The sequence below is a fragment of the Mobula birostris genome, chromosome 20, assembly GCF_030028105.1.
Source record: "Mobula birostris isolate sMobBir1 chromosome 20, sMobBir1.hap1, whole genome shotgun sequence".
NCBI lineage: Eukaryota > Metazoa > Chordata > Chondrichthyes > Myliobatiformes > Myliobatidae > Mobula > Mobula birostris.
In genome coordinates this window covers 32,998,517-33,023,468 of record NC_092389.1, presented here as the reverse complement: position 1 = coordinate 33,023,468, position 24,952 = coordinate 32,998,517, and the positions used below count along the sequence as shown (strand labels likewise).

Below are 24,952 nucleotides of genomic sequence, written 5' to 3'. Positions count from 1 at the left end.
GCAAGACAAAGCTATAGCTCACAGAAGTGAAAGAAAATTAGTGATCGATAGAAAGTAACTGTGCAGCAGAGTTAGAGATATTGAGTCGGACTCAGTACCTTAGGAACTGTAATGGAGATGAACTATTCAATTTATTTATAACAATTTTTGTGATGGCACAGAGATGCACATATCAGAAATTTGCTAATGACACAAAACAATCATCCACAATGCAGGCAGAAGCATTAGGTTACAATGAGTTTAAAAGTTTAAGTGAATGGGTGAAGCTGCAGCAAATGAATTTCATTGAGAAGAAATATGAATCTAATGGCTTTGGAACTAAAAATAAGGGCTCACTAAATAATTCATACAGAAAATTCTAGGCTTAAATGGCTCGAGGATCATAGTTCTAGCCATTGTATCTTAGGAAGGATATATTGGACATGGATTGAGTATCACTTAAGTTAACCAGAATTATCCTACACAGAGTCTGAGATGAAGTTATGAAGAGAGATCAGAAAGCCTAGGATTATGCTCATTTAAATTTAGATTTCTTCTATTAAGGCCATTAGTGAGCCTGAGAGGTTTTTACAAAATCCTGCAGTTTCTTAGTGACTATTATTGAGAACTAGCTTTTCAAAGAAAACAATTATTTAACTTCCTACCATGGTGGGATTTGAACTCGTACCTCTCTAGCGTTGGATCAGACCTATGAATCTTAAATTCAGGATGGTCATGAAGGCAAACAGCGAGAGAAACAAGTGTTTTAGCTCCTCAAGCTTTTCCCACTTTTCAATGAGATTCTTGTGGATCTGTGAAAATTCCGTCTCCAGGGTCTTTCCCTGTACCAGTTACCATCTCCATTTATCAAAGTCTATCCTTTAAAAATGTAAACTAATTCACCAATGACAGTACTGATTGCTGGCAGAATCACGAATGGTGGTGAGGAGACATACTGGAATGAAATATGTCAGCTGGTTAAGTGGGGTTGTAACTGTTTTGCCAAATCTTCTCTACTTCTCGGAAAGTAGAGAAATTTTCCAGGATGCTTGAGGAGATTCTGCACGTTATCAAAGACCGACACACTTATACAGATGTACAGTGGGAAGCATCCTGACTAGTGGTATCATGGCCTGGTGTGGAATCTCCAGTGGACGAGAGTGTGTTGGAATCAGCCAGTTCCATCATGGGTCCAACTCTTCTCACAACTTGCAATTTAATCCAGATCCAGGTAATTTCGGGTCAACCTGATGATCTGATACATTAATTCTGTTACTCATTCCATAGAAGCCTTTTGATCTGCTGACTGTTTCTGACATTTTCTGGTCTCAACATTTGCAGTCTTCTTGACTATTGTTGGATTTATATGTTGGACACGAGTCAGCTGTCTATTCTAGCAAGTGGAGATAGAGGAGCTAAGAAAGGAAAGGAATAAGTCAGGGTGAAGGAAATGATAGAGTGGAAACTGACTTGAAATTTTGCAACTCTGGATAAGAGAATGAAGCACAATGACAGTCATAGATCCCAAAAAAAATTACAGCAAAAACACCCCCTATTTGCTGTGAAGAAGCAGGAACCGCCAGAACACACCTGCCTTTACTTATATACTGTACATCTTTCAAACAAACATATCGGCCTATATTAGAGCACTCTGTATAATAAAATGTTGTATGAGAAATTATTTTAATGTAGAGTAAGGCCCTGTATTTGAACATTTAGTTCAATAGAGAGCTGTCACTGTGTGATAGTTCTATATTAGAACTTTCATAGCCCCATTGTAGAAAAGCAACTGTGTAGCACCTCACAATCCTTGCTACATACCACTGCCCAACATTGAGACATTCTTTGAACATATCTGTCCTACATAAATGTATAGTTTTAGCCTACATTTGAATGGTTGATACACAATAACCCAGTGCAAGCAGTCCTCAGGTCCCCAGTCCTGAGAATCATCAAATGATTCCTCTGTGAGTCAGAAACATTCACTGTAAAATGGGCTGTTGACCTCAATCTACTTTGTTGTAATCTTGCACCTATTATCTAGCTGCATTGCACTTTTTCTGTAAATCTTGCACTTCATTCCGCATTGTTTTTGTTTTACCTTGTTTGACCTCAATGTACTGGGTAATGATCTGCATGAACAGCTTGCAAGACAAGCTTTTCACTCAATCTCGGTATATCTGACAATAATAAACCAATTCTGTATACTTACTACAATGCTTTCATTCCATTAAATGATCACCTATAGTCAAACAAATGGAATACATTCAGCCATTCATGAAGATTATAAATTATTATAATGAAGATAATAAATAAGTTAAACAATTATAAATATTATTCCTATCCTGCAAAATGCTTTTAAAATATATGGGAAATTTGCACAAAGTTGGATTTCTATCATTCCTGTATTATAATGCTTTGTAGTAATATACTGTACTATTCATTGTAAAATGTAACCCTCTGTTAAGACAAATACTGAAGGGCTAGTTTTACATTGGGGAAATCATTATACTCCAGCAGCCATTTCCTCATATTGCCCGCATTGTATTACATGTTAATGAGTTACATTTCACTGTACAGCATTAAGAGTGAAGGAATATAGAGGTGGCTGCTTCCTGCAACGAGCAGTTGCAAGATTGAAGAAAAATCTGTTGCAAGTTCTCTGTCAGTGTTGTGAAATAGTTTCACATTTAAAAGGTGCAGAATTGAGCGCTACGGCTCAGCAGCTCTTGCCATTCTCCACAGTGATGGTGTGGCTAGACAGGCTTCGAAACACAGCACTCTGAACGGCAGCACAGGCCTTGCTAAAATCAAGGGCAGCGCCACATCTGAGCCCAGCCGGTGTGGGCAGCTGCGTAATTGTGGAGGAGTGCGCCAGAGTGTGAGGCCAAACAGGCTTTTGCTTGTGGGTGGCCTACTTACTTATCGGCAAGCATGACAAATGCTGGCCTGGCCATAGCCCAGTGTGCTCCTCTGAGCTAAAATTTGGATGAAACTCTTGAAAGCCTCAGAATCAGATTCAAATTTATTATCACTGACGTATGTAGTGAAATATGTTGCTTTGTTCAGCAGTTCAGTGAAAGACAAAAAAAAATGATAACTTATAAAAAGTAAATAGAAAAAGATAAATAGTGAGGTAGTGTTCATGGACTGGTCAGAAATCTGATGACAGAGGGGAAGAAACTGTTCCTAAAGTTTTGAGCATACAATGAATATGCTCATAAACCAAGTTTCAGTTTGCAGTTTCAAACCTGAAGACTGCTCTGGATATGTTTGCAAAGTTATAGTTCCAGATAAAGAAACAATTCAACAGTCAAAATACTAGGAACAATAAATGAGGTCATTAAAAGAGTACTGACTGCAAGATTAAAAGTAATTGGCTCTAGATCACTCCACCTGCTGAGCAGGACAGTCAACCCATGCTGTTTAACCTGCATATGTTTGCACACATTTACATATCTGGACATAGACACGTGTACGCTTATGTATGTACATCAAATTGAACAAAAACTCATCGACTGCCAAAGCTATAAAGCACATGGTTCAAATTCAACTCGCCCAACTAAGCAAGAGTTCATGTGCCAGGTAAGGATGGCTGTTGCCGGCTTGAAAGAAAGCCTGATGGCAAATATAACCTTGCCTTCAATGTGAGCTAGGCTGATAGAATAAAAGATGCATTGGTTTCAGGAATGCTTCTGTTACTGTTACTGCTTTTGGCATTAAGCTGTCCTAGACTCAGTAAAGGTTCCCACTAAAATATTCAGTCATTCAGGAATTTCCAGAAAATACATAATTAATCTCCAGGACAAGGCTGTGAGAAAAGTAGGGGTAAAACCGGGACAATAAAAATAATTACATTTGCTTTTTACAAAAAATAGTGGAACTGGAAGAAGCTGCTTGATGGATAAGAATCAATAAAGCAGTTATGTTTTTCTTTGATTTCCGGTCATAGAAACATAGAAAACCTACAGCACAATACAGGCCCTTCAGCCCATAATGCTGTGCCGAACATGCATGCCAGTATAATGGGCAGCTCAGGAATGGAGCAGTGGGTGGGGGTTAATGTGGGGAAAGGCTGGAGTCTGGGTAACTGGCAATGATGGGCTAGTGGTGAAACTTTCAGAAATTCATTCAAACTTACTGGGCTACCACTGGCAACTAGCAATAAAGCATGAACATAGAATTAAGAGTGCAAACATGACCAACCTGATGGCATGAATATTGACTTCTTTAACTTCTGTTAATGCCCCTCCTCCCCTTCACACCCCATCCCTTATTTATTTATTTAATATATTTTTAATATATTTTTTATTTTTTCCCTTTTTTGTCTCTCTCTCTTTTTTCTCCCTCTGTCCCTCTCACTATAATTCCTTGCCTGCTCTCCACCCTCCAGGCTCCCCTCCCCCTTCTCTCTCTCCCCAGGCTTCCCATCCCATGATCCTCTCCCTTCTCCAGCCTGGTATCCCTTTTATCAATCAACTTTCCAGCTCTTAGATCCACCCCTCCCCTCCTGTCTTCTCCTATCATTTCGGATCTCCCCCTCCCACTTACAAATTTCTTACTATCTCTTCTTTCAGTTAGTCCTGACGAAGGGTCCCGGCCCGAAACGTCGACTGTACCTCTTCCTGGCCCGCTGCGTTCACCAGCAATTTTTTTATGTGTGTTGCTTGAAATTCCAGCATCTGCAGATTTCCTCGTGTTTGCATTTTCAATGAATGAGAGCTGTGATTATCACAAACTGACAGAGTGATTTCCATGTGATTAGAGGAAGGAACAGTAAAAGCAACTCAGTTGCCATCTGAGATAAGCACTGTTTTGAAGGAAGGGACTCTATTTCTGTGCAGCTGACTGTCCTTCTGTGAATAATTTCAAAAATTAATTTGTTAAAGCTAAAATTAGTCAGAAAATATGTCTAGTGATGTATTGTGTCATGGCCTAGATATCGGTCCAAAAGTCCAACCAAGTTAGCCTGCCATTGCCCTGCACCTACCTTCAAGAATTGCCTTTGAGGCCAGTACCGGAAAACCACAGCACAATAAGTTTGAACTTATCCTCTCTTTCAAGTACCCAAAACTGTCTGAACCAACCAACCTAAATATTCTTGTTGAGAAATGAAAGGTTTCCATTTCCATTGGAACATTGAGCACTAAACACGTCTATTCTGACTTTCAAGACACCATGTCTCTAAGCCAAATCCCTATCACTGCCAGTGCCCCAGGTCTCTTAACGTGCTTGGTTAACAAATTTATGGAGTCAAAGATCACTACATCACAGAGAGAGCCCATTCAGCCCATCGAATTCATGTAAGCCTGGCTTTCTGTCTTGTTCATCTACCTTCACCTAGACCATAGCTCTCCATACCCCTCTCACCCATGTGCCGATCCAAACTTTTCTTAAAATTGATCCACCTAAAATTTAAAATGAAGCTTTTAAAATGACGACTTTTTGAAGCTGTCCTTCATAAATCCAGGATATTACGAAGTGTTTTTCAACTAGTGAAGTACTTCTGGAGTACCACTGCCACTGTAGGAATTGCAGCAGCCACATTATGCAAAGTAAGATCCACAAACAGCAATGTGATAACAGTTAATGTTAAGGGAGCAATTGATCAGGGTATCATGGCTGCCCCACCCACCAGTTAATCTGCAAAAGGACCTGTGGCCTTTGTTAGAAAAGCTCGTTTTAATGTTTGCTGCTACAATGAAGAGTGCAAAAAACTCCTGCCTGCAGCCTCAGGAAGTTTAGCAATGCCAAAGATAAATTAGTAAATTGATTTATTATTGACACATGTACTGAGGTACAGTGCAAAATTTGTCTTGCATACCATTCACACAGATCAATTCATTACAACAGTGCATTGAGGTAGTACAAGGTTAAACAATAAGAGGACAGAATAAAGTGTTACAGTACAGGAAAAGCACAGTGCAGTTAGGCAGTAAGGTGTAAGATCACAATCAGGTAGAGTTTGAGTTCAAGGGTCCACCTTATCGTATGTAATGGGGACCATTCAATCGTCTTGAAGCTGGTGGTATGTGCTTTCAGGCATTTGCATCTTCTGTCCCATTGCGGTGAGGAGGGAGGGGAGAAGAAAGGAATTTCCTTTTTTGTAAAAAGTAAATGTAATTTTGTTATCCCAGTTTTACCCCTACTTTTCTCACAACCTTGTCCTGGAGATTAATTATGAATTTTCTGGAAATTCCAGGATCTGGTCTGAGTGGGATCATTGACTAAGCTGGCTGTTTTAATGAGGCAGTGAGAAGTACAGACAGGGTTCATAGAAGGGAGGTTGGTTTTCGTGCTGTGCTGAACTATGCCCACAACTCCAATTTCTTACACCCATGGGCGGGGCATTTGCCATACCAAGCCATGATGCATCCCAATAGGATACTTTCTATGGTGCGTTGGTGCAAACTGGTGAGGATCTAAGGAAGGGGTTCCCACCCTGGGGTCCACAGACCCCTTGCTTAATGGTATTGGTCCATGGCATAAAAAAGTTTGGGACCCTCTGATCTCAGGGGACATGCCATTTTTTTTTTTTTTAGCTTTCTGGGGAAGTAGAGGCATTAGTGAGCTTTTTTGGTTGTGGCATCAACATGGTTGGACCAGGACAGGCTGTAGGTGATATCCACTCTTTAGAACTTACAAACTTTCATCTCTGTCAACCTCAAACTCATTGCTATAAGCAGGAGCATGTGTACCATATCCTCCTTCCTGTACTCAATGACCATCTCTTTCGTTCTGCTGACAGAGGGAACGGTTGTCGTTGAGGCACCATGTCTCAGCTCTCTATCTCCTTCCTTTACTCTGACTCATCCTTATTTGAGATGCGGCTGACTACGGTGGTGTCATCTACAAACTCGGAGATGGAACTAGAGCAGAATGTGGCTATGCAGTCCACAACCTCGTGGAGCAGGGGTTCCCAACGTGGGGTCCACACACCCCTTGGTTAATGGTAGGGGTCTGTGACATAAAAAAAAGTTGGGAACCCCTGGATTAGTGAAATTGTGGCGTATATCTTGTTGCTCATCCTTACTGACTGTGGTCTGCTGGTCAGTATGTCAAGGAACTGGTTGCAAAGGTAAGCACTGACTCTCAGGGTCTGGAGTTTGGTGATGAGTTTGCTTGGAATTACAGTATTAAATGTGGAAATATAGTCAGTAGACAATAGTACGATGTAGGTGTTTTTACTGTCCAATATCTCAGATGAGTGTAGGGCCAAGGAGATGGCATCCAGCATAGACCTGTTTTGGCAATAGCCAAATTGCAGTGGGTCAAGGTTCCCTGGAAGACTGGAGTTACCATGTCTCATGAGCAACTTCTTGAAGCATTTCACGATAGTGGATGTCAGTGCCACCAGATAGTCATCATTATGGTAAGTTAACTTTTTTTTCCCTTATGTACCAGGATGACAGTGGTCTTCTTAAAGCAAGTGGGAACCTCAAACTGATGCAGAGAGATGATATAAAAAGCTTGCAAGTATCCTTGCCAGCTTACCTGTACAGATCTAAGGACACAGCCAGGGACACTCTCCAAGCTAACTGTTTCCCATGGACTCACTCTCTGGAAGACGGATCTTACACCTTCAACAGTGAATGTGGGTTATGGCTCATTGGAGGCTGTCAGAGAGTGTGGTCCATTCCATCCTTTCCGGATGAGTGTTAAGATCATCAGGAGGGTATGCGCTGTCGTTGGTGATGCTACTTGACTTAACTTTGTTGCCCATTCTAGTATGCAAGCCCTGCCACAACTGATGGATGCTCTGGGACTCTATTTTGGTGTGGTATTATCTCTTGGCATCCTTAATAGCTTTACAGAGGTCATTATCTTGATGTCTTGTAAAGATCAGGGTCATCTGATTTGACTTAGACTGGAGTAGGGTGCAGATCTCTTTTATTCAGCAAATTATCTCCCATTTTCAAACCTGCATTACCCAACAAAGGCTGAGGAGACTGATCACAGATCTCCCCCCCGCCTCTTTCCTCTGTCTTCCCAATGGTTCTTAGTCTAGTTCCACACCCCTCAAAACTCTGACTTGTTCAATACAGTCACAGGCTGAGGGTGAGACACTAGAACTCAACTGTGTCGCCGTGCCACATTCAAGGACCTGCACTAAATGAATAGTTATTCGTCTAGTGATCAGGAGCGAGAGCACTGACCGAGCTTTCTGCACCTCCTCCAGTCCACTCTTGCGGTAACCTGGCAATCTCCACCCACCATGCTGTATTTACCATGCAAGCCATCCAAGGAACTGCACAAACATTTTGAACTTAAAACCAGTAGGTAGCGGATGCTTTTGTTGAAACTCACAGAAAACTGGATGAGTTAAAAATAACATCAAATGTTCTGATACCTTTACATTACCAGAAACCCGTTGCAAGAATAACTCATTGCAGTTTGCACACGGTTAAGGTGACAGGTTGTAGAACCTCTGCCAACTAGAGATTAGTGAACCTTCTCAGTGGAGTGAATCAAAACCCATCGAAAAGTGGGAGTCACCCTTTTTCCAGCACTCAAAACATATGCTGTACATAGCACTAACACCCACAAGAACCAACAAAAAACTTGGAATTGGGGGAAATGATAACAGAAAGATAATCTGGTATGTTGCACACAGATACCTGCACTAGAATGGGACATCATAGAGCACTGAAACAGGCCCTTTGGCCCATCTAGTCCATTCCAAAACTGTGTTTCTGCCTAGTCTCAACCTGTACCCGGACCATAGCCCTCCATACCTCTCTCAGCCATATATTTATCCAAACTTTTTTCTTACAAGAGAACGTTCCTTACCCACTGACACTGACCTGACATCCACTCAACACAAAGGTTATCCAAATATGTAGGTTTCCTACCAATTGGGAGAGGCACTGAGAGCTTGAAACTCAAGCGGCATTGTCTACTGAAAGCTGGGAGATGAGCTGATGTCAAAAGAACTCTCCTGGGGTAACCACTAAACAGCAACAGAAATGGTGAGGGGAACATGGGGGTGGAAAGGAGATAGTCTGTGCACCATGTCGTTCTAGCCTTCCCCTAGCAACACATGCGTAGTGAGTGGTGTACACAACAGTAAGCTGCAGGCTGACTGTGGATTTGTATGGCTCATGCAGGAAAGCCACCAGCCAAGAGCTGACCATCTTGCTCACTTGCAATGGAAGGCAAACAGACATGGAGAGGGTGACAGCAAAGCTACTTTAACGGACCCTTTGGCGGTCTCAGCATTTTGTGTTCTCGGGCTCTTCTGTGTGTGTGCTTAACAGAGGTTATAGGCCATGCCTAAAGGCTCCATTTTCTGCCAGCAGCAAAGGAAATGAGTGCTATACAAGCTATGGCAATAGCTGGTGTGACCACTGCTACAGAAACATCAACAACACAAGGGCGAATTGTACACAGGTATACACAGCCTAGCTTCCCACCTTCCCAGCGCCTTTTGCTTCACCTGGAAATGATCATGTACACAACCTAACTTGAGTAAAGTGGCTTTATGTATAATTCGCATGTGAAAAATGTATACCAATTCATCCAGTTTCCAGTTTAAGCGATCTTCTTTTTCCAGCCATTAGCTACAAGCACCACGTTACCAGCACATACTTCAGTGCAGACTGCTTTCAGGACACCAACATACATTGAGTCATCGTGAGGGGGGAGCAAAAGCAGTTCAAATGACACTCAAGTTAGGGATGTGGGGGGGGGGGGGGAGTGGATTACAGCAAGGGGCATGAAGAGGTCAGAAAGAACTGCCACACACACACACACACACACACACGCACACACGAGTTCTTATAAAACAAAACAGACCACGACACGCTGCCGGTTCACACTGCCCAGATCCCTCTGGCTGGATCCTGCACAGATAGCTCATGCTTCAACAGTATTAGGATCTACATTTGCCTGAGAGACTAAGATTGTCTGTGAGCCGTGCTTGCCAGGGATTACCACAGGTTACATCCAGGTGTGCACTGCACATCCCCGGATACTGCTGCACGTCCCCATATCCCTGCACCTCAGTCACATGCACCAGAAAAATCATCCACTTTGTAGTTCACATCGTAAGGTTCCAATCTCAGGAAAGGAAACACTTCTTTATCATTTCATCAGGTAGCTCATAGAAACGTAGTGCTGGTGAACAGAATTCTGAAGATATAATGCATCTGTTTTAAATTGACATGACTGCACTGGTGTTCAAAATGTATACGACGCAGGAAGAAAGGGATGGAGAGTGGATAAAAGTACCTGTACCTGAATCAAGACTCACTGAGAAACAGCTCTAATCGTTGATATTCAATTCTGCATCATTCACTTTCTTATAAAAAAAAGTACATGTCATTTTTTTTATCAGTCTCCACAATCTGACCTACTTCTAGCAAAAGGGTTGTTTTTACTGACAACCAAAGGCGAGAAAAAACAAACTATTGTTTTAAAAAAAAATGCCTCTTTGCAAGTTTATCTACTAAAATAATAAAGTTGCTGATCAGCAAAGCAAGACAGGTACATTACAAGTGAACAGCAACCACACCATGAATCCCATCGAGTTGGAACCACAGACAGTGCTCTCTCCCACCAAAGCTTCTTTCATTAGGCAATCAAAAGAATCTTACAATGTGCTTTGGTGCCTTAAAGTCAAACCAATTCACTTATTGGCACAACAGGTCCACAGCAGATGCCATGTCATTGGCTCTTCACTCAACCCTGGAACATCTGGACAGCAAAGATGCATATATCAGGATGCTCTTTATCAATTATAGCTCAACATTTAATACCATCATCCCCTCAAACCTAATCAATAAGCTTTAAGATCTCGGCCTCAATACATCCCTGTGCAACTGCATCCTCAATTTCCTCACTTGCAGACCCCAGTCAGTATGGATTGGCAACATCTCCTTCACAATCTCCATCAGTACAGGTGTACCACAAGGCTGTGTACTTAGCCCCCAGCCCTACTCGCTTTACACTTATAACTGTGTGGCTAAGCACAGCTCCAATGTCTTATTTAAGCTTGCTGATGACACCAATGTTGTTGGCCGAATCAAAGGTGGTGACGAGTCACTTCATAGGAGGGAGATGGAAAATCTGGCTGAGTGGTTCCACAACAACCACCACTCACTTAATGTCAGCAAGACCAAGGAGCTGATTATTGACTTCAGGAGGAGGAAACCGGACGTCCATGAGCCAGTCCTCATTGGGGGAATCAAAAGTGAAGGGGGTCAGCTACTTTAAATTCTTCGGTGTTATCATTTCTGGCTGCCATTATGAAGAAAGCATGGCAGCGTTTCTATCTCCTTAGGAGTAGTGGATATGGCTCAGTCCACCACAGGTAAAGCCTTCCCCTCCTCTGAGGACACCTACATGAAAAGCTGTCAGAGGAAAGCAGCAGCCATCGTCAGGGACCCCCACCACCCAGGCAACGGTCTCTTCTCACTGCTGTCATCAGGTAGAATGTACAGGAACCTCAGGACTCACACCACCATGCTCAGGAACAGTGGGGATAACTTCATTCAACTTCACTTGCCCCACAACCTATGGACTCACTTTCAAGAACTTTTCATCTCATGCTCTTAATATTTATTGCTTATTTATTATTATTAGTTTCTCTTTTGGATTTGCACAGTTTGGTGTGCTTTGCATATTGGCTGTTTGTCCGCCCTGTTCTGTGCAGTTTTTCATTGATTCTATTGTGCTCCTTGGACTTACTGAGTACGCTCACAAGAAACCGAATCTCAGGATTGGATATAGTGACATATATGTACTTTGATAATAAGTTTACTTTGAACTTTGGTCAGGAGGGTCCATGGAGATGCTGCCCTTTGCTCAAGAGCTTTTAAGACACACACTTAAATGTGAATATTGGAATGAATCACCTAATGATAATAGAGAATAGCCTACTGATAGTTTACTTCATCTAAACAGATGTTTAGTTTTGTTCAGTTTCAATTTTTCCTTAATGCCAATACCAAGATGTTTATATTGTCAAATTCTTAAAGTATGAGTACAAGTTCTAAATAGCATTTGAGAATATGAATTTGCTTTAAAAATAAGGAGATAGGAGGCCACGTTCCAAGTACTGTGAAGTGGGATGAGTACAGATGGATACTTGGTGGCTGGCACAGACACAATGGACTGAATGGGCTGTTTCCCACTGTATTTCTTTAGCTACATGACTCTAAAAAGACAGCATACTCAAAGATAGGCTCACTGGCCACAAGGACCAAGAGCTTCCCTTTCCAGCTGGCTTGACATTGACTCGCCAGTGAGCTGTGTCTCCAACTTCCTACAGCACCTGACTCAATAACTTTCTCCATCTTTCTCCATCTGCCCTGACCAGCCACTCACTCTACCCATGTCAGCATAATGGATATCAACACAATCCAGAGCAAAAGCACATTAACAATAATTTCTAGGAGAAATCACATAATTGACAAAGTTGTAAACAACACTTTGGCTTAGGTTATTCACTCTTATATTGAACCACTTGCCTATGTCAAACACTTGTCTGTTGTCAGATGTTGTGCACTGAGGGTCTGAAACACTCTCAATATAAAGTGGAGATCTAACACCAGCACTTCAGAGTTTCTTAAAGAACCTCAGTGCTCTCCTCCTGCCCTTCTCAACCTCCCTCTCCTCCCCCGCAACCTTTGGCAAACAGCATGCTAATACTTTGACATAAAAACGGAGAATGTTGGAAATAGCCAGAGATCAGGCAGCATCTGTGGAGAAAGAAACAGTGTTTCAGGTAAATAACCCATCACTGGTTCTGCTGAATTGTGATGGAAGCTTATCAGCTTAAACTGCTGAGTGCATCTCTCTTCACACACGTTGCCTGTCCTGCTGAGTACTTCCAGCATTTTCTGATGTTTTCCAGAATCCAGTTGAGGTTACCTCACATTTCCAGAATCCACAGCAATCTGACATTGTGGACGATAGTTTACAGACAATTTCAGGATCTTTTAATGCAACTTGAACGGTGATATCAAATTTCTAGATAATTATGCAAAGACTACTTCATTACCTTTGTGATATCTGTCAATTGTCCTTGATATAATGTTTCATATATTCAGTTTAAAAATGTTTTTATAAATCCAATATTGTCAACTGAAGCCCGGTTTCAGAGAAGCATCACTATGCTCATTACCTAGCTCCCAGGGACAGACACTCAGCTGACTCCTCGCACTGCATCCCAAGGGCAGTGATCGACTTGGGCTCCATTTAGCCACCAACTCATTCATGGGTTGTGAGCACAACTGACAGGGCCAGTAAAACTAATTACCCTTCAGAAGGTGATAGTGAGTCAGCTTCTTCCATGGGATGGCCTGTGAACTGCTTTTGAGTGTCCCAAGGGCCCTTCGCTCATTCAGTCAAGTACTTCTTGAAATGGAGCCAGCGAAAAATATGCCTGTTAGTTTTCACCCAATAAGCACTCTCAAGGAGAATGCTACAATACTAGCCAGATAAGACATTTCAAAGAAGCTGAAAATAAATATTGCTCAATGGGATAACTCCCTGTTCTTTGGAATACTGCATGTTATCTTAAAGATACACCTGAGGGAGCAGATGGATCTACATCATTAAGACACCTCTTCGTCAGTAACGTGCCTATTTTTGTGTTCTAGTTGTGGGCATGTTATTTAGCCTCCAACGTGTTTCAAGGAGAGAGTGCAACCATCGAGCTGCAGTCGACATCGAGGATCTGAATGGCACTATATTCATTGCAAGCCTTTCCTTCACTCCCGCACCAGCAGACACAAATTTATCAAAATTATGGTTCAGTATGTACTTTCAGACATTAGTCTGGTCTTCAGTATATATCGTATCCCAAATAAGTGTCCCCTCACTTTGGCAAGCTACCTAGATTGACACGCATGCATCCTAATCCTTCCAGCTGTTGCTCCAGTTTTACCCTGTAGCACACAGGTCACACCAATAAACCCAGGGTGAAGGTGAGCCCTACCTGTGTATCCAGCCAGAGCAGCAGCAGGGATCACTGGCTTGTCCTTGTTTAAATCGGTTCGTTCTCGCACGTAGTCTTTGAATGTTCCTTTGGGCTTATGATTGGGCAGGTTGCTAGAATAATCCTCTGAGTCAAAGCTGTCATAGGACGGCACTCGTTGGAGGCTGTTGAAAGAGCTTTGGCTGCTCCAGGACTGTGCTAAACGGTCACAGCTGTCAAAGCTGTCAATGCTTTCAAAAGAATCCTGACCACCAAGCTTACCTAAAGGACCAACAAGAGGACAAAGAGCTGTCAGTTTGAATGTGAACAGGATGCAAACTTCCCTTTCCACCCCAAGACAAAAGTATTGGAGAAAAGGGAATATCTCTGTAATGAAAACAGAGAATGCTGGAAATTCTCAGCAGGTCAGGACAGCATCTGTTGAGAGAGAAACAGAGTTAAAGTTTCAGGTCATCATGAATACTGATGAAAGGTTATCAGCCTAAAATGTATTAACTCTATTTCACAATCCTCTGATGTTGCCTAATCTGTTGATTGAAGCCAGCATTTACTTTTTATTCTATACTTTTTGCAGTTTTCCTTTACTTTCCAAGTCTCTGTATTTTTGGTTTCAAGTCAGGTATCTCAATGTCAAACGGAGTTACATCAACCGGCTGTGTTAACCTGGTTATATTGATACTCCGGGCCTCTACCTGGTAAGGTTGGTTGCAACTTCAGGCTCCTTGCATCAGGAGGCATGTTAAGTTTATGGAAAAGCTGGCATAGAACATAGTGAATATATCATACAGTATATGAGGAGGTTAATTAAAAGAGATGAGAAGAACCGTGGGCTCCTTTCATTAAGCGAAGAAGCTCAAGTGACAATCTGTTTGAGGAACCTGAAATTATTCAGTCTTGATAAGGTAATTCAGGAAACATGGCATACACTGACCAGTGAGTGAGTGACTGGAGAAGCTAAAAGTAGCAAGTGCTGGCCTTATTCCGCAGGTCAGGGAGAGTGACAAAGTTAATGTTTAAGCCCAATATCCTCTCACTACATTAATAATGCTACCGATGGCCATTGAGTGAAAACATTAAATCTGTACCTCCTCAACAGATTCTTCCTGACCTGTCGATACTTCCAGCACTTCCTACTTTATTGCAGATTTCCAGCACTGGCTTCTATCTTGTTAGCAATTGGTGGATCTCACAAATACCATTGGTATTTGCTGCAATGCCCTTCTCAAAGTTAGGGTACAAAATATTCAACTAGAAGCAATTATAAGAACAATATCCATTACAATAGCATTGAGAGAAATGATATTTTAGAATGAAAAATAAATCAAGGATAAGTTCGTGGATATGGGGTTGATCTTTACAAAGGCTGGACTTGTACGTGGTTGCACTACGAAGGTCCCTGATTCCCACTCAACCCTGTCGAAGCTTATCATACTACCCTGGCCAGCATTTAATTTCCCACAAAGGGGCACCACAGCATCAGATGCGCTGTTCTCCAACTTAAGTTGGATTCTTCATTTCAACTGGAAAATGTTTATCCCACAGTTTATAAAAACAGCGGGGAGTTCTCCAAATTTCCTGCTCAAATTCCCCTGACAATAAGCATCATTTTCCTCTCATTACTATGGGATCATCAGACATCTGCTATCCTATTCATGCATGTGAAGATATGAAGTAGTTCAATATACAGTAGGTAAAATACACAGGAATTAAGGGAAAGATGCAGGAAAAGAACATAAAACTACAAGTTTGCTTTTGTTCCTTAAAAAGAAAATCACAGATAGGATAGAACATAGCTATTAAAATAAGAAAAGAACACTTGCATTAGGCAGGCCTTCTGAAAAAGTCACATTGCTGATTATTGGTTAACTATCTGCCCCATACACTTAAAAGGAGTGGGTTCTTTGGTGGCAGAAAGGAATGTGGATAGTTTAATAGCTAGTTATGATTTTTTAATTTATTTAGAGATACAGCTGGGTAACAGGTCCTTCCGGTCCAATGAACACACGTGGCCAATTAACCTACTAATCCATACATCTTTGGAACGTGGGGGAAACCCACACAGTGATGGGGAGAACGCACGATACTCCTTACACACAGCACTGGGAATCGAACCCGGGTCACTGTTGCTGTAAAGTGTTACGCCAGCATGCACACTTGCTCTTGTGTGATTTCTTGGGTTTTGACTGTCTGGGTCAGTTGGTGTGGAACTTCACAGCTAACTCCCTTACTGACCTGGTTTTTACCTCTCCCAGGTGAGTGAACAACTGTTGTGTGGGGAAAGAAAAAAACTGGAAGCAGATGCAGGGCATACCTGAAGCACCAGCTGAACTCTCTTACCTATTACTTACAGATGTGGGATGATTCAGAGCTCTCCACTTCTAACCTACCTGCTTCCTCTTATTCCTGAACATTTTTTTCACAATTTCACCCACATATCTGGAAACCATGCACTTTAAAGCCCACCCCTCAGTTAAAATATCCCTGTTTTGGCAAAATGCAGTGCAATAAAGGTTAAGTCGTGAGGACAGGTTGCCCAGACGAATGATGAATTCCTAATGATTCAGTCGATTTAATGATAAAGTTATTTGATCAGGTGGCAAAACTTTTCCCTTTACAGGAGTGTCTAAAACCAAGGCAAAATTCTGTTCAGGCATTTGGGTGATGTTTGGTCATACTTCCTCACAACCATTCTAGCAGAACACTAACACATGTCCCGAAAAGAGGCGCTGAGATGAGGTTCAATTTGAAACACACTGATTAATAGTTTTGTTTGTCAGGCATCGTAGAACCAAAGCATTAAAATAAAAATAGGATAAAAATGGTTTATGATCTAATTGCCTCGTGGAATAGGCTTGAAGGGGAGAGTGGTTTACTCCTGTTCCTATTTAATACAGTGATATATATTTATCATGACAGTAGAGCTGGGAAATTTCACCTTCTTCGCACACCTTTAAAGACATTAGAGTTCCAAAAAGCTTCCTGTAGCAGCCAGGATTAACAGAAATTCACAACTATTCACTGCTAAACAACCCTCTGTATAATCCTTAGTCTCAAAACCTCTGTTTGTGAATCTGCAGTCAGTTTCTTGTCGCACTGCCCTTGTAGCAACTTCTACATATCTGGTTTGAAACAAATGCCCTTTCTCTATAATAACTAGATATTTGGTAGTTAATTTCTGCCATCAGTTGGTGGCCAATGTTGCAACTATTTCTTAATTGCCATCTTTTCTTCAGGAAAAAAAGACATCCAGGAGGGACAAAATTCCAATCCAGCTCAGGACAGATCCCGGAGACTGGCATCCATCTCCTAAAATGGGAATCATTCACAAAGCACAGTACTGCAGAATAAGTCATTATTCCCTTCCTCCATCTGTGCTCACCTATCAGAACTCAGCGTTTCCCAGGGGCCATCAGTCCAGATCATTTCTTTCGACAGTTAAAGAAAATTCCAGCCACAAGCCTTCATCCCACACAAACCCAGTTCCACACCCGAGAGTTATCAGTGGCATTTGTGTGCATTCCTGGTGGCTTAACGGTGTGTCTGCCCTGCACCCTGAACATTCCCAACCTCGTGTTTCCATCTTCAGTCTGTCCCCTGGGTGCAACAGCCCCAAGCAAACAGACCTGTCAATTGACCGCTGAAGAAACAACCTTTCACACACCCTCCCTAATCACTAAAACTACAAAAGGAATAAGTGACAAATTAAGGATGAGGAAAGGGGATAACTTTGACAATATTGATTTTACTTTTAATTTTGTTTAGGATGCCAGTCCTGCCCACAGGCACCCTCAACAAGAGGTAGCTGCACCTCTCTTACTCTCCCTATCCAGTGTACCTCTAATCTCAGAAGGAAATGGACAGCACTCCACCCAGCCCCATCCCACGGTGCCACCCTACCTCGACTGATCCGGCCCACACACATGTTATCGGGGGACACCACCTCTTGCTTGACGTAATACTCAGACTGCAGTGCGTCCACAGGTGCATCGCGGTTGATCACAGCCTGATAATCCGCCTCGTACTTTAGTGAGAGCAGTTCTTCCGAGCTGATGGGATGCAGAGTTTGGTAGGACTCTGTAATAAATCCTGGGTCTGAATACTCTGAAGGAGGGACGCATTGGGCATGCTCAATGCCATAACCTGTGGAGAGAGAGGGTGAAATCAGAACCTCAGAAACACAGAATTGACAACTTCTGCTATGCCTAGTAGTAGTGTTAGAAGGTGATCCTTGCCTGAAGTAGGAAATGGGCCAACAGTCAATGGACTACCTGATCCTCCAACTCAAAGCACCCTTGGCTGATGCTACCTCTGGCTCCCTCCTCACACAGCCCCTATTCACAAAGTCCTGATTCAAGTGCCATGGGCAGCATAGCAGATTAGCGAAACACTTTTACAGCTCAGTGTGTTCTGCAGTTCAGAGTTCAACTCTGGTACCATCGGTAAGGAATTTGTACGTTCTCCCCATGCAGGTTTCCTCTGGGTGCTCTGATTTCCTCCTACAGTCTAAAGATGTACCAATTAGTAAGTTAATTGGTTATTGTGAATAGTCCTGTGATTAGGCTCAGTGGTGCGACTCATTGTCCCAGAAGGGCCTGTTCCGTGCTGCATCTCTAAATAAATAATAAATAAATAAAATGCCTTCAAATAAATTGTCCCAATTCCCATCTCCCCTAATTCATTGCCTCCCAGTTCATATCCCTCAAATCACAGCTCCCCCCAATTCACATCTCCCTGCAAAGTAACTTGAGTTCACATCATCCCTAGCCACATCATTCCTCGTCACATTCGACTTGCTTTGAACCATTCTATTTCTCACCACATCCAGCCCAACTTCCCCAATCCACATCAATCCAGTATACAGTACAACTACACTAGTTCATATCATTCTAATATTTATTTCCCCGAATTCACAACGTCCCAATTGACAGCTCCCTCAATTTTCACCTGCTCCCCATTTCAAACCTCCATCATTTCACACCAAAGTAATTCACAACAACCTTGGACAGGTGTCTCAGTTGGCGTTGATCATATGAGGCGAAAGGCCTGTTTCTGTGCTGTGTGACTGTGACTCGGACCGTCACAGCTTTTCACACTGAAACCACAGGAGCAGAATTAGGCTAGTCAGCCCATCGAGTCTGCTCCGCCATTCTATCATAATGGCATGCCACTTGTGTTCAATTCACAATTCACTCAGTAACTCAATATTCACCCCGCTGTTCAAACTATCTCCAATTCAGAGACATGAGAGACTGCAGGTGCTGGAATCTGGAGCAAAGTCAAACTGCTGGAGGAACTCAACAGGTCAAGCTGGCCCTCGACCCAAAACATCGACCCTCCGTTTACCTCCGCAGATGTTGCATGATCCACAGCAGGTTGTTTGTCACATCTGTTCCAATTCATACCACACTTTTTCACATCTCCTTCACAGCTTCCCCATGTCATACCACCCATACTTCACACCTATTTCAATTCACACCAACCCAATTCACACCCCTCACAACTCACATTTCCCCATACCACACCACAGCTAGTTTACATCCTGGTTCACTCACTACACGATTCCTACTTCATGACATTGTCTGAATGGTTTATATTGGCTCAACATACAGCATCCCTCATTCATGCTGTGATGTTTTGCACACTCCCTGATTCCTCCCATTCACAGTCTGCCTGATTCACAGTCTCTGATTCATGCTCTGACGTTTTGAGTCAGATTATCCCGGATTCTCACTGTACCCCATTCACAACATTCTGATTCAACACTTCTGCTCATTTACACTATCTCCATCCTGCCCACAAATTTACCTGGTCCATTTCTGAGACTTCCCTCCCCTTTGTCGATCTCTCTGTTTCTATTTCCGGAGACAGCTTATTTACTGATGTCTTTTATAAACCTACTGAATCTCACAACTACCTGGACTATACCTCTTCCCATCTTGTTACTTGTGAAAATGCCATCCCCTTCTCTCAGTTCCTCTGTCTCCACTGCATCCGCTCTCAGGATGAGACTTTTCATTCCAGAATAAAGGAAATGTCCTCCTTCTTCAAAGAAAGGAGCTTCCCTTCCTCCACCATCAACACTGCCCTCAAATGCATCTCTTCCATTTCGCACATGTCTTCCCTCACCTCATCCTCCTGCCGCCCAACCAGGGATAGGGTTCCTCTTGTCCTCACCTACCATTCCACCAACCTCCGTATCCAGCATATAATTCTCCATAACTTCCGCCATCTCCAACGGGATCCCACCACCAAGCACATCTTTCCCTCCCCTTCACTTTCTGCTTTCCACAGGGATTGCTCCCTACACGACTCCCTTCCCACTGGTCTCCCTCCTGCCATTTTTCCTTGCAAGTGGAACAAGTGCTGCACCTGCCCCTACACCTCCTCCCTCACTACCATTCAGGGCCCCAAACAGTCCTTCCAGGTGAGGTGACACTTCACCTGTGAGTCTGTTGGGGTCATATACTGTGTCCGGTGCTCCCGGTGTGGCCTCCTGTATATCGGTGAGGCCCGACATAGATTGGGAGACCGCTTCACCAAACACCTATGCTCCATCCGCCAGAACAAGCGGGATCTCCCAGTGGCCGCCCATTTTAATTCCACTCCCTATTCCCATTCCGATACGTCAGTCCACGGTCTCCTCTACTGCCGCAATGAGGCCACACTCAGGTTGGAGGAGCAACACTTTATATTCCACCTGGACAGCCTCCAACCTGATGGCATGAACATCAACTTCTGAAACTTTCAGTAATGCTCTCCCCTGCCCTCTCCTTCACCATTCCCCATCCCCTTTTCCCTCTTTCACTTGATCTCCTTGCCTGCCCATCACCTCCCTCTGGTGATCCTCCCCTTTCCCTTTCTTCCATGGCCTTCTGTCCTCTCCTAAGAGATTCCCCCTTCTCCAGCTCTGTATCTCTTTCACCAATCAACTTCCCAGCTCTTTACTTCACCCCCTCCCCACTCCCAGTTTCAATTATCACCTTGTGTTTCATCCTCCCGTGTCCCCACCTTCCCAGATTGAGCACTGCACTGAAGCACACATCCCACCCGATTCACAACACCATCTAATTCATCTTTCCTGATTCACACACTCCTAATTTGCACAGTTCCTGACTTATGCTGTCATAATTCACACCACCCATCATTCACAATGTCCCCAGTGTCCACTGTCCTTTTTGGTGGCCTGATTCTCACAATCTCCAAGTTATTCTATTTGAATACTCCACTGGTAATCCCAGTTGTACACCATCTCAATCCACCATACGTTTCCGATTCATGCCACACTGATTCCTACTGTAGACATTTGCATTTCACAATGTCAATTTACACACTGAACTGCATCACATTGTCCCATCTTCACTGTTTCTAATTCACTCTGTGCCTTACACTATAAAGCTCACAAAGTCATACAGTCCTATTCGCAATCTGCCAGTTTACACTACCCCTGAAGGACATGAGCCCTAATTTAATTCTCTCCAATAAACACTGTCTTAGGTTTGTACAATTCCAATACGCACTGTCCCAATTTGCACCCTTTCTGATTCATACCATCCCTAATTCATAATGGCCTGAGTCACACTGATCCCAATTCACAATCTTCTGAATCTGAACTGTTCTGAGGAAGCATCTTTGATCTGAAACATTCACTGTTTCTCCTTCCACACATCTACCTGACCAGTGTTTTCTGCTTTATTAAAATAATTTGCTTTGCTGGCAATGACTCCCAATGCAAGGAGTAACAAGACCAGTCCTGTCCTCATGGGCAACAAAAATACTCGCCCTTCCCTACAAGAGTTTACTATCATTAACCAAGTCGGGGCCCAGGCCAGGGTCACTAATAATCGATGTGTTTGGCTGGTTTAGTCCAATACTCACTGCAAAGTTACTGGGGGAATGTTCCCTGACACTTACAACTGGGCTGGAGTCTGATGGTTGCACCCACGTTGGAAGACAGCTGATGGCCACACCTGAGCCCAGCAGATATATCTGAAGCAGAGCCTGACGCTTACATCTAGCTTGAGCTCTCAGATATGGTATGTATCCTGCAAACTAGATCTGAAGCAAAGCCCACCAGCTGCATCTGGGAAGATCCTGAGAACTACTTCTGTGTCAGTCTCCAACTGACAATGTAAAATACAGCAAGTCCGTCTCCGTTGATTATTGGATAGACAGATGGTGGGGGAGCTGTGTGGCCTCGGCTGTAGCGAGGACGAGGCCTCAAGTCGCGGACTTGCCTGTTGCAGTAGTCCAGGAGGCACCAGAGGCAGTGTTGCATGGCGTCCATGCTGGGTTGAGGACTGGCCCCTCCCATCAGTGCTGCCCTCCAGTGTTTGATCGCAGGATTGCGTGCATGCATACGTTCATCTGCAAATTGCTGAGAACTGCTTGTTCTTGCCGATAACACACATGCAGTATCTATTTACAAGACATGTTACTCAAGCACTAAAGCTATTTTTTTTTGTGTGACTGTATGTTTACTGCTATCCTATATATGCTCTATGTGCCTTGTGTTGTGTATGTGTGTGATTTATGGTACTGTGTTTTGCACCTTGGCCCCAGAGTAATGCTGTCTTGCTTGGCTGTATTCATGGGTATTCATGTATGGTTGAATGACAATTAAATGAACTTGAACAACCATATCTAGGAGAGAACCTAATATCCAAGCATGGGATAATGTACCACATTGACATGTGAATGGGAGCACGACCACCCACATCTGAACTGCAACTCGGCACACCACCTCTGGAATGTAAGCCGATACCTACATCTGTTTTGTAATCCAACACCCACCTGTGCTCCACATGTTGTGTGGAGCCAAATATCACATCAGTAAATCCAAAGCTGAGGTGGACCTTGAATCTGTGACTGTACCAAAGACCGGCATTTACTTATCCATATGGACGAGAACAGAAAATAAACCTGAGCTACAACTATCCAATACCCACACCCACAGATGGGCCTGAGCCCAAGACACATGTGTGACTGAGCCTATGTCTGGATCCTACGTGCTCAAGATCGAATCAGAGTCCTACCCATGTCATAAGCAGGTCTGTGTCACCAAAGTAATCCCCTCATCCCAGACTCCTATTACCTTGAACTAATGTTCGCCTGTAACTTACCCATGGGGTAGGAAGTAAAGAGGCTGTTATCATTATAATTGGAAACCACTCCATTCACCACAAAGGGCTTTACATCTTCTTGACATTCTGGCAGAAATGAAAGTCACACATTCAGCAATCAACACTTTTGAAGGAGAAGGGTTTCATATACTTATGAAGCAGGAAAATGGTTATATACAAGGACATTATAAGCACCCAGTCTCTCAGTTTCTGAAACTCACAGTCATTACAAGATAACAATGCTCCCTCAACACTCCCATCAAACACAACCAGGACAAATGCAGCTCATTAGAGCTCCCTCTTCACTGTGCTAATAACGTGATTTAGTCCAAGTGCACCTTCTTTACATGACTAATATCACACCACTTGAACTACCCACTCTTCCTGCACATCTTTGTTTGTGAAAAGATCCCACAGTCTGATTTTCACTGCCAAGCATCCCAGTTCTGTCACACTCTGATGGAAGGTGTATTGTGGAACACAACACATCAAAATGCACCATTGCACCCATGGCCAATTTAACTGATCTATGCACATGCTCCCGTTCTGGTAGGAATGGATGTATGAGGGAATGTGTGAGTGACTGAGTGAGAGTGAATCTGTGGGAGTAAACCCTAACAGGATAGGACTGACCCCCATAATCAAGTGGGCAATACACAAATAATTAAGCACAGGAGAACAATATTTGAAAATGAAATGCATGAAGTACACCACAAATTGTAGAGGCACCAAAATCCTCTGCACTCCAGCTGTGTACACAGCTCTTGTCTGTAATTTATCCTGACTTCTTGTGGTAAGCAGACGCACCAGATGGAACCTTATAAACATAACCATGATGGGATTGTACACTCCTCGACCACACCAATACTTAATCCAATTTCACTCTGCATTGCTTAATGTTTATAAGCTAGTACTCACACAGAGTACACTGACCCACTCTCTGTGGACATGCAGGGTTTCTGTAATGGGCTCCAAGTGCCTCATTTTGAAGCAGGAGGTCATATTCTGTAAGTTGTTGCATTCTTACAGGCTAAAGTGCATGATACTCTACACTGTAAGTTGAACTCTACCAATTTCCCATTGTACCTCTTTGTGGCCCTTGCACTTTATTTGTCTACCAGTACTGCACCTCTCTGCAAAAACATCACATTACTCTGCAGTCTATTTTCTTTTCACTTCCTTGATGTATTTTAGTATGGCATAATCTATCTGGTATGCAAAACAACTAATAAACATGTGACAATAATAAATTATAATAGCTGCTAGTCCTTACGCTAAATCAGAGAGACATATTAACCATCATAATTCACAGTGAAAAGGCTTGGCATTTACCTTTCTGAAGCTGCTCAAGATGTTCCCACAAGATGTCACCGACAAAGTCGGGAGCCAGTTCGAGAAAGCTGTCCCTGCCCAAGGCACACAGGCTGGCTCCATTCATTTGGAACTGATGGAAGTCTACATTCTTCAGGCTGAATTCGTTGACAGCCCAGACCAACCAGTGGCTCACATGCTCATCCAGCCATTGCCGAGGGTCTGCAGAATGTTACAACAAGGATTGACGCTATCTGACAGCAGCCATCATTGATCTCAGACCTTGGGCTGTATGGTCTACTATGAGAAAGTTCCATGGAAGACGGAAGAAGATTGGAAAGATTGACCTGGTTTCTTTAAAAAATAAAACATTAAATTCCCGGACAGTGCTGAAGAATGAGCTAGGAAATTGTCAAAGGGGCATTTTTGATAAAAACCACTGGGGCCCAGGTATTTCAGTGCACACTAATGAGTCACAACATTAACTGACCACCATCTGTTTGGTTGATGGAAATATACTGCCCAGGATTGAGGTTGGGGCTGAGAAGGTCAAGGAAGAGAGAGGGCCAGAGGCTGACTGGGCCATGGGTCAGTTCAGAGA

At 43.1% G+C, this 24,952-nt stretch overlaps 1 protein-coding gene across 5 annotated transcripts in view; it reads right to left on the bottom strand.

Annotated features, from left to right (window-relative positions):
* Positions 1 to 24,952, bottom strand: part of ets1 (v-ets avian erythroblastosis virus E26 oncogene homolog 1) — a 110,423-nt gene that overhangs the window by 13,754 nt on the left and 71,717 nt on the right. For all 5 annotated transcript variants that reach the window (XM_072238444.1, XM_072238446.1, XM_072238449.1 and 2 more), the window contains 4 exons: positions 24,373 to 24,573; positions 23,041 to 23,127; positions 17,819 to 18,061; positions 13,922 to 14,182 (listed from right to left, as the gene is read on the bottom strand). In XM_072238444.1, coding sequence (XP_072094545.1) covers positions 13,922 to 14,182; positions 17,819 to 18,061; positions 23,041 to 23,127; positions 24,373 to 24,573 — 792 coding nt within the window. The remainder of the gene's footprint in view (positions 1 to 13,921; positions 14,183 to 17,818; positions 18,062 to 23,040; positions 23,128 to 24,372; positions 24,574 to 24,952) is intronic.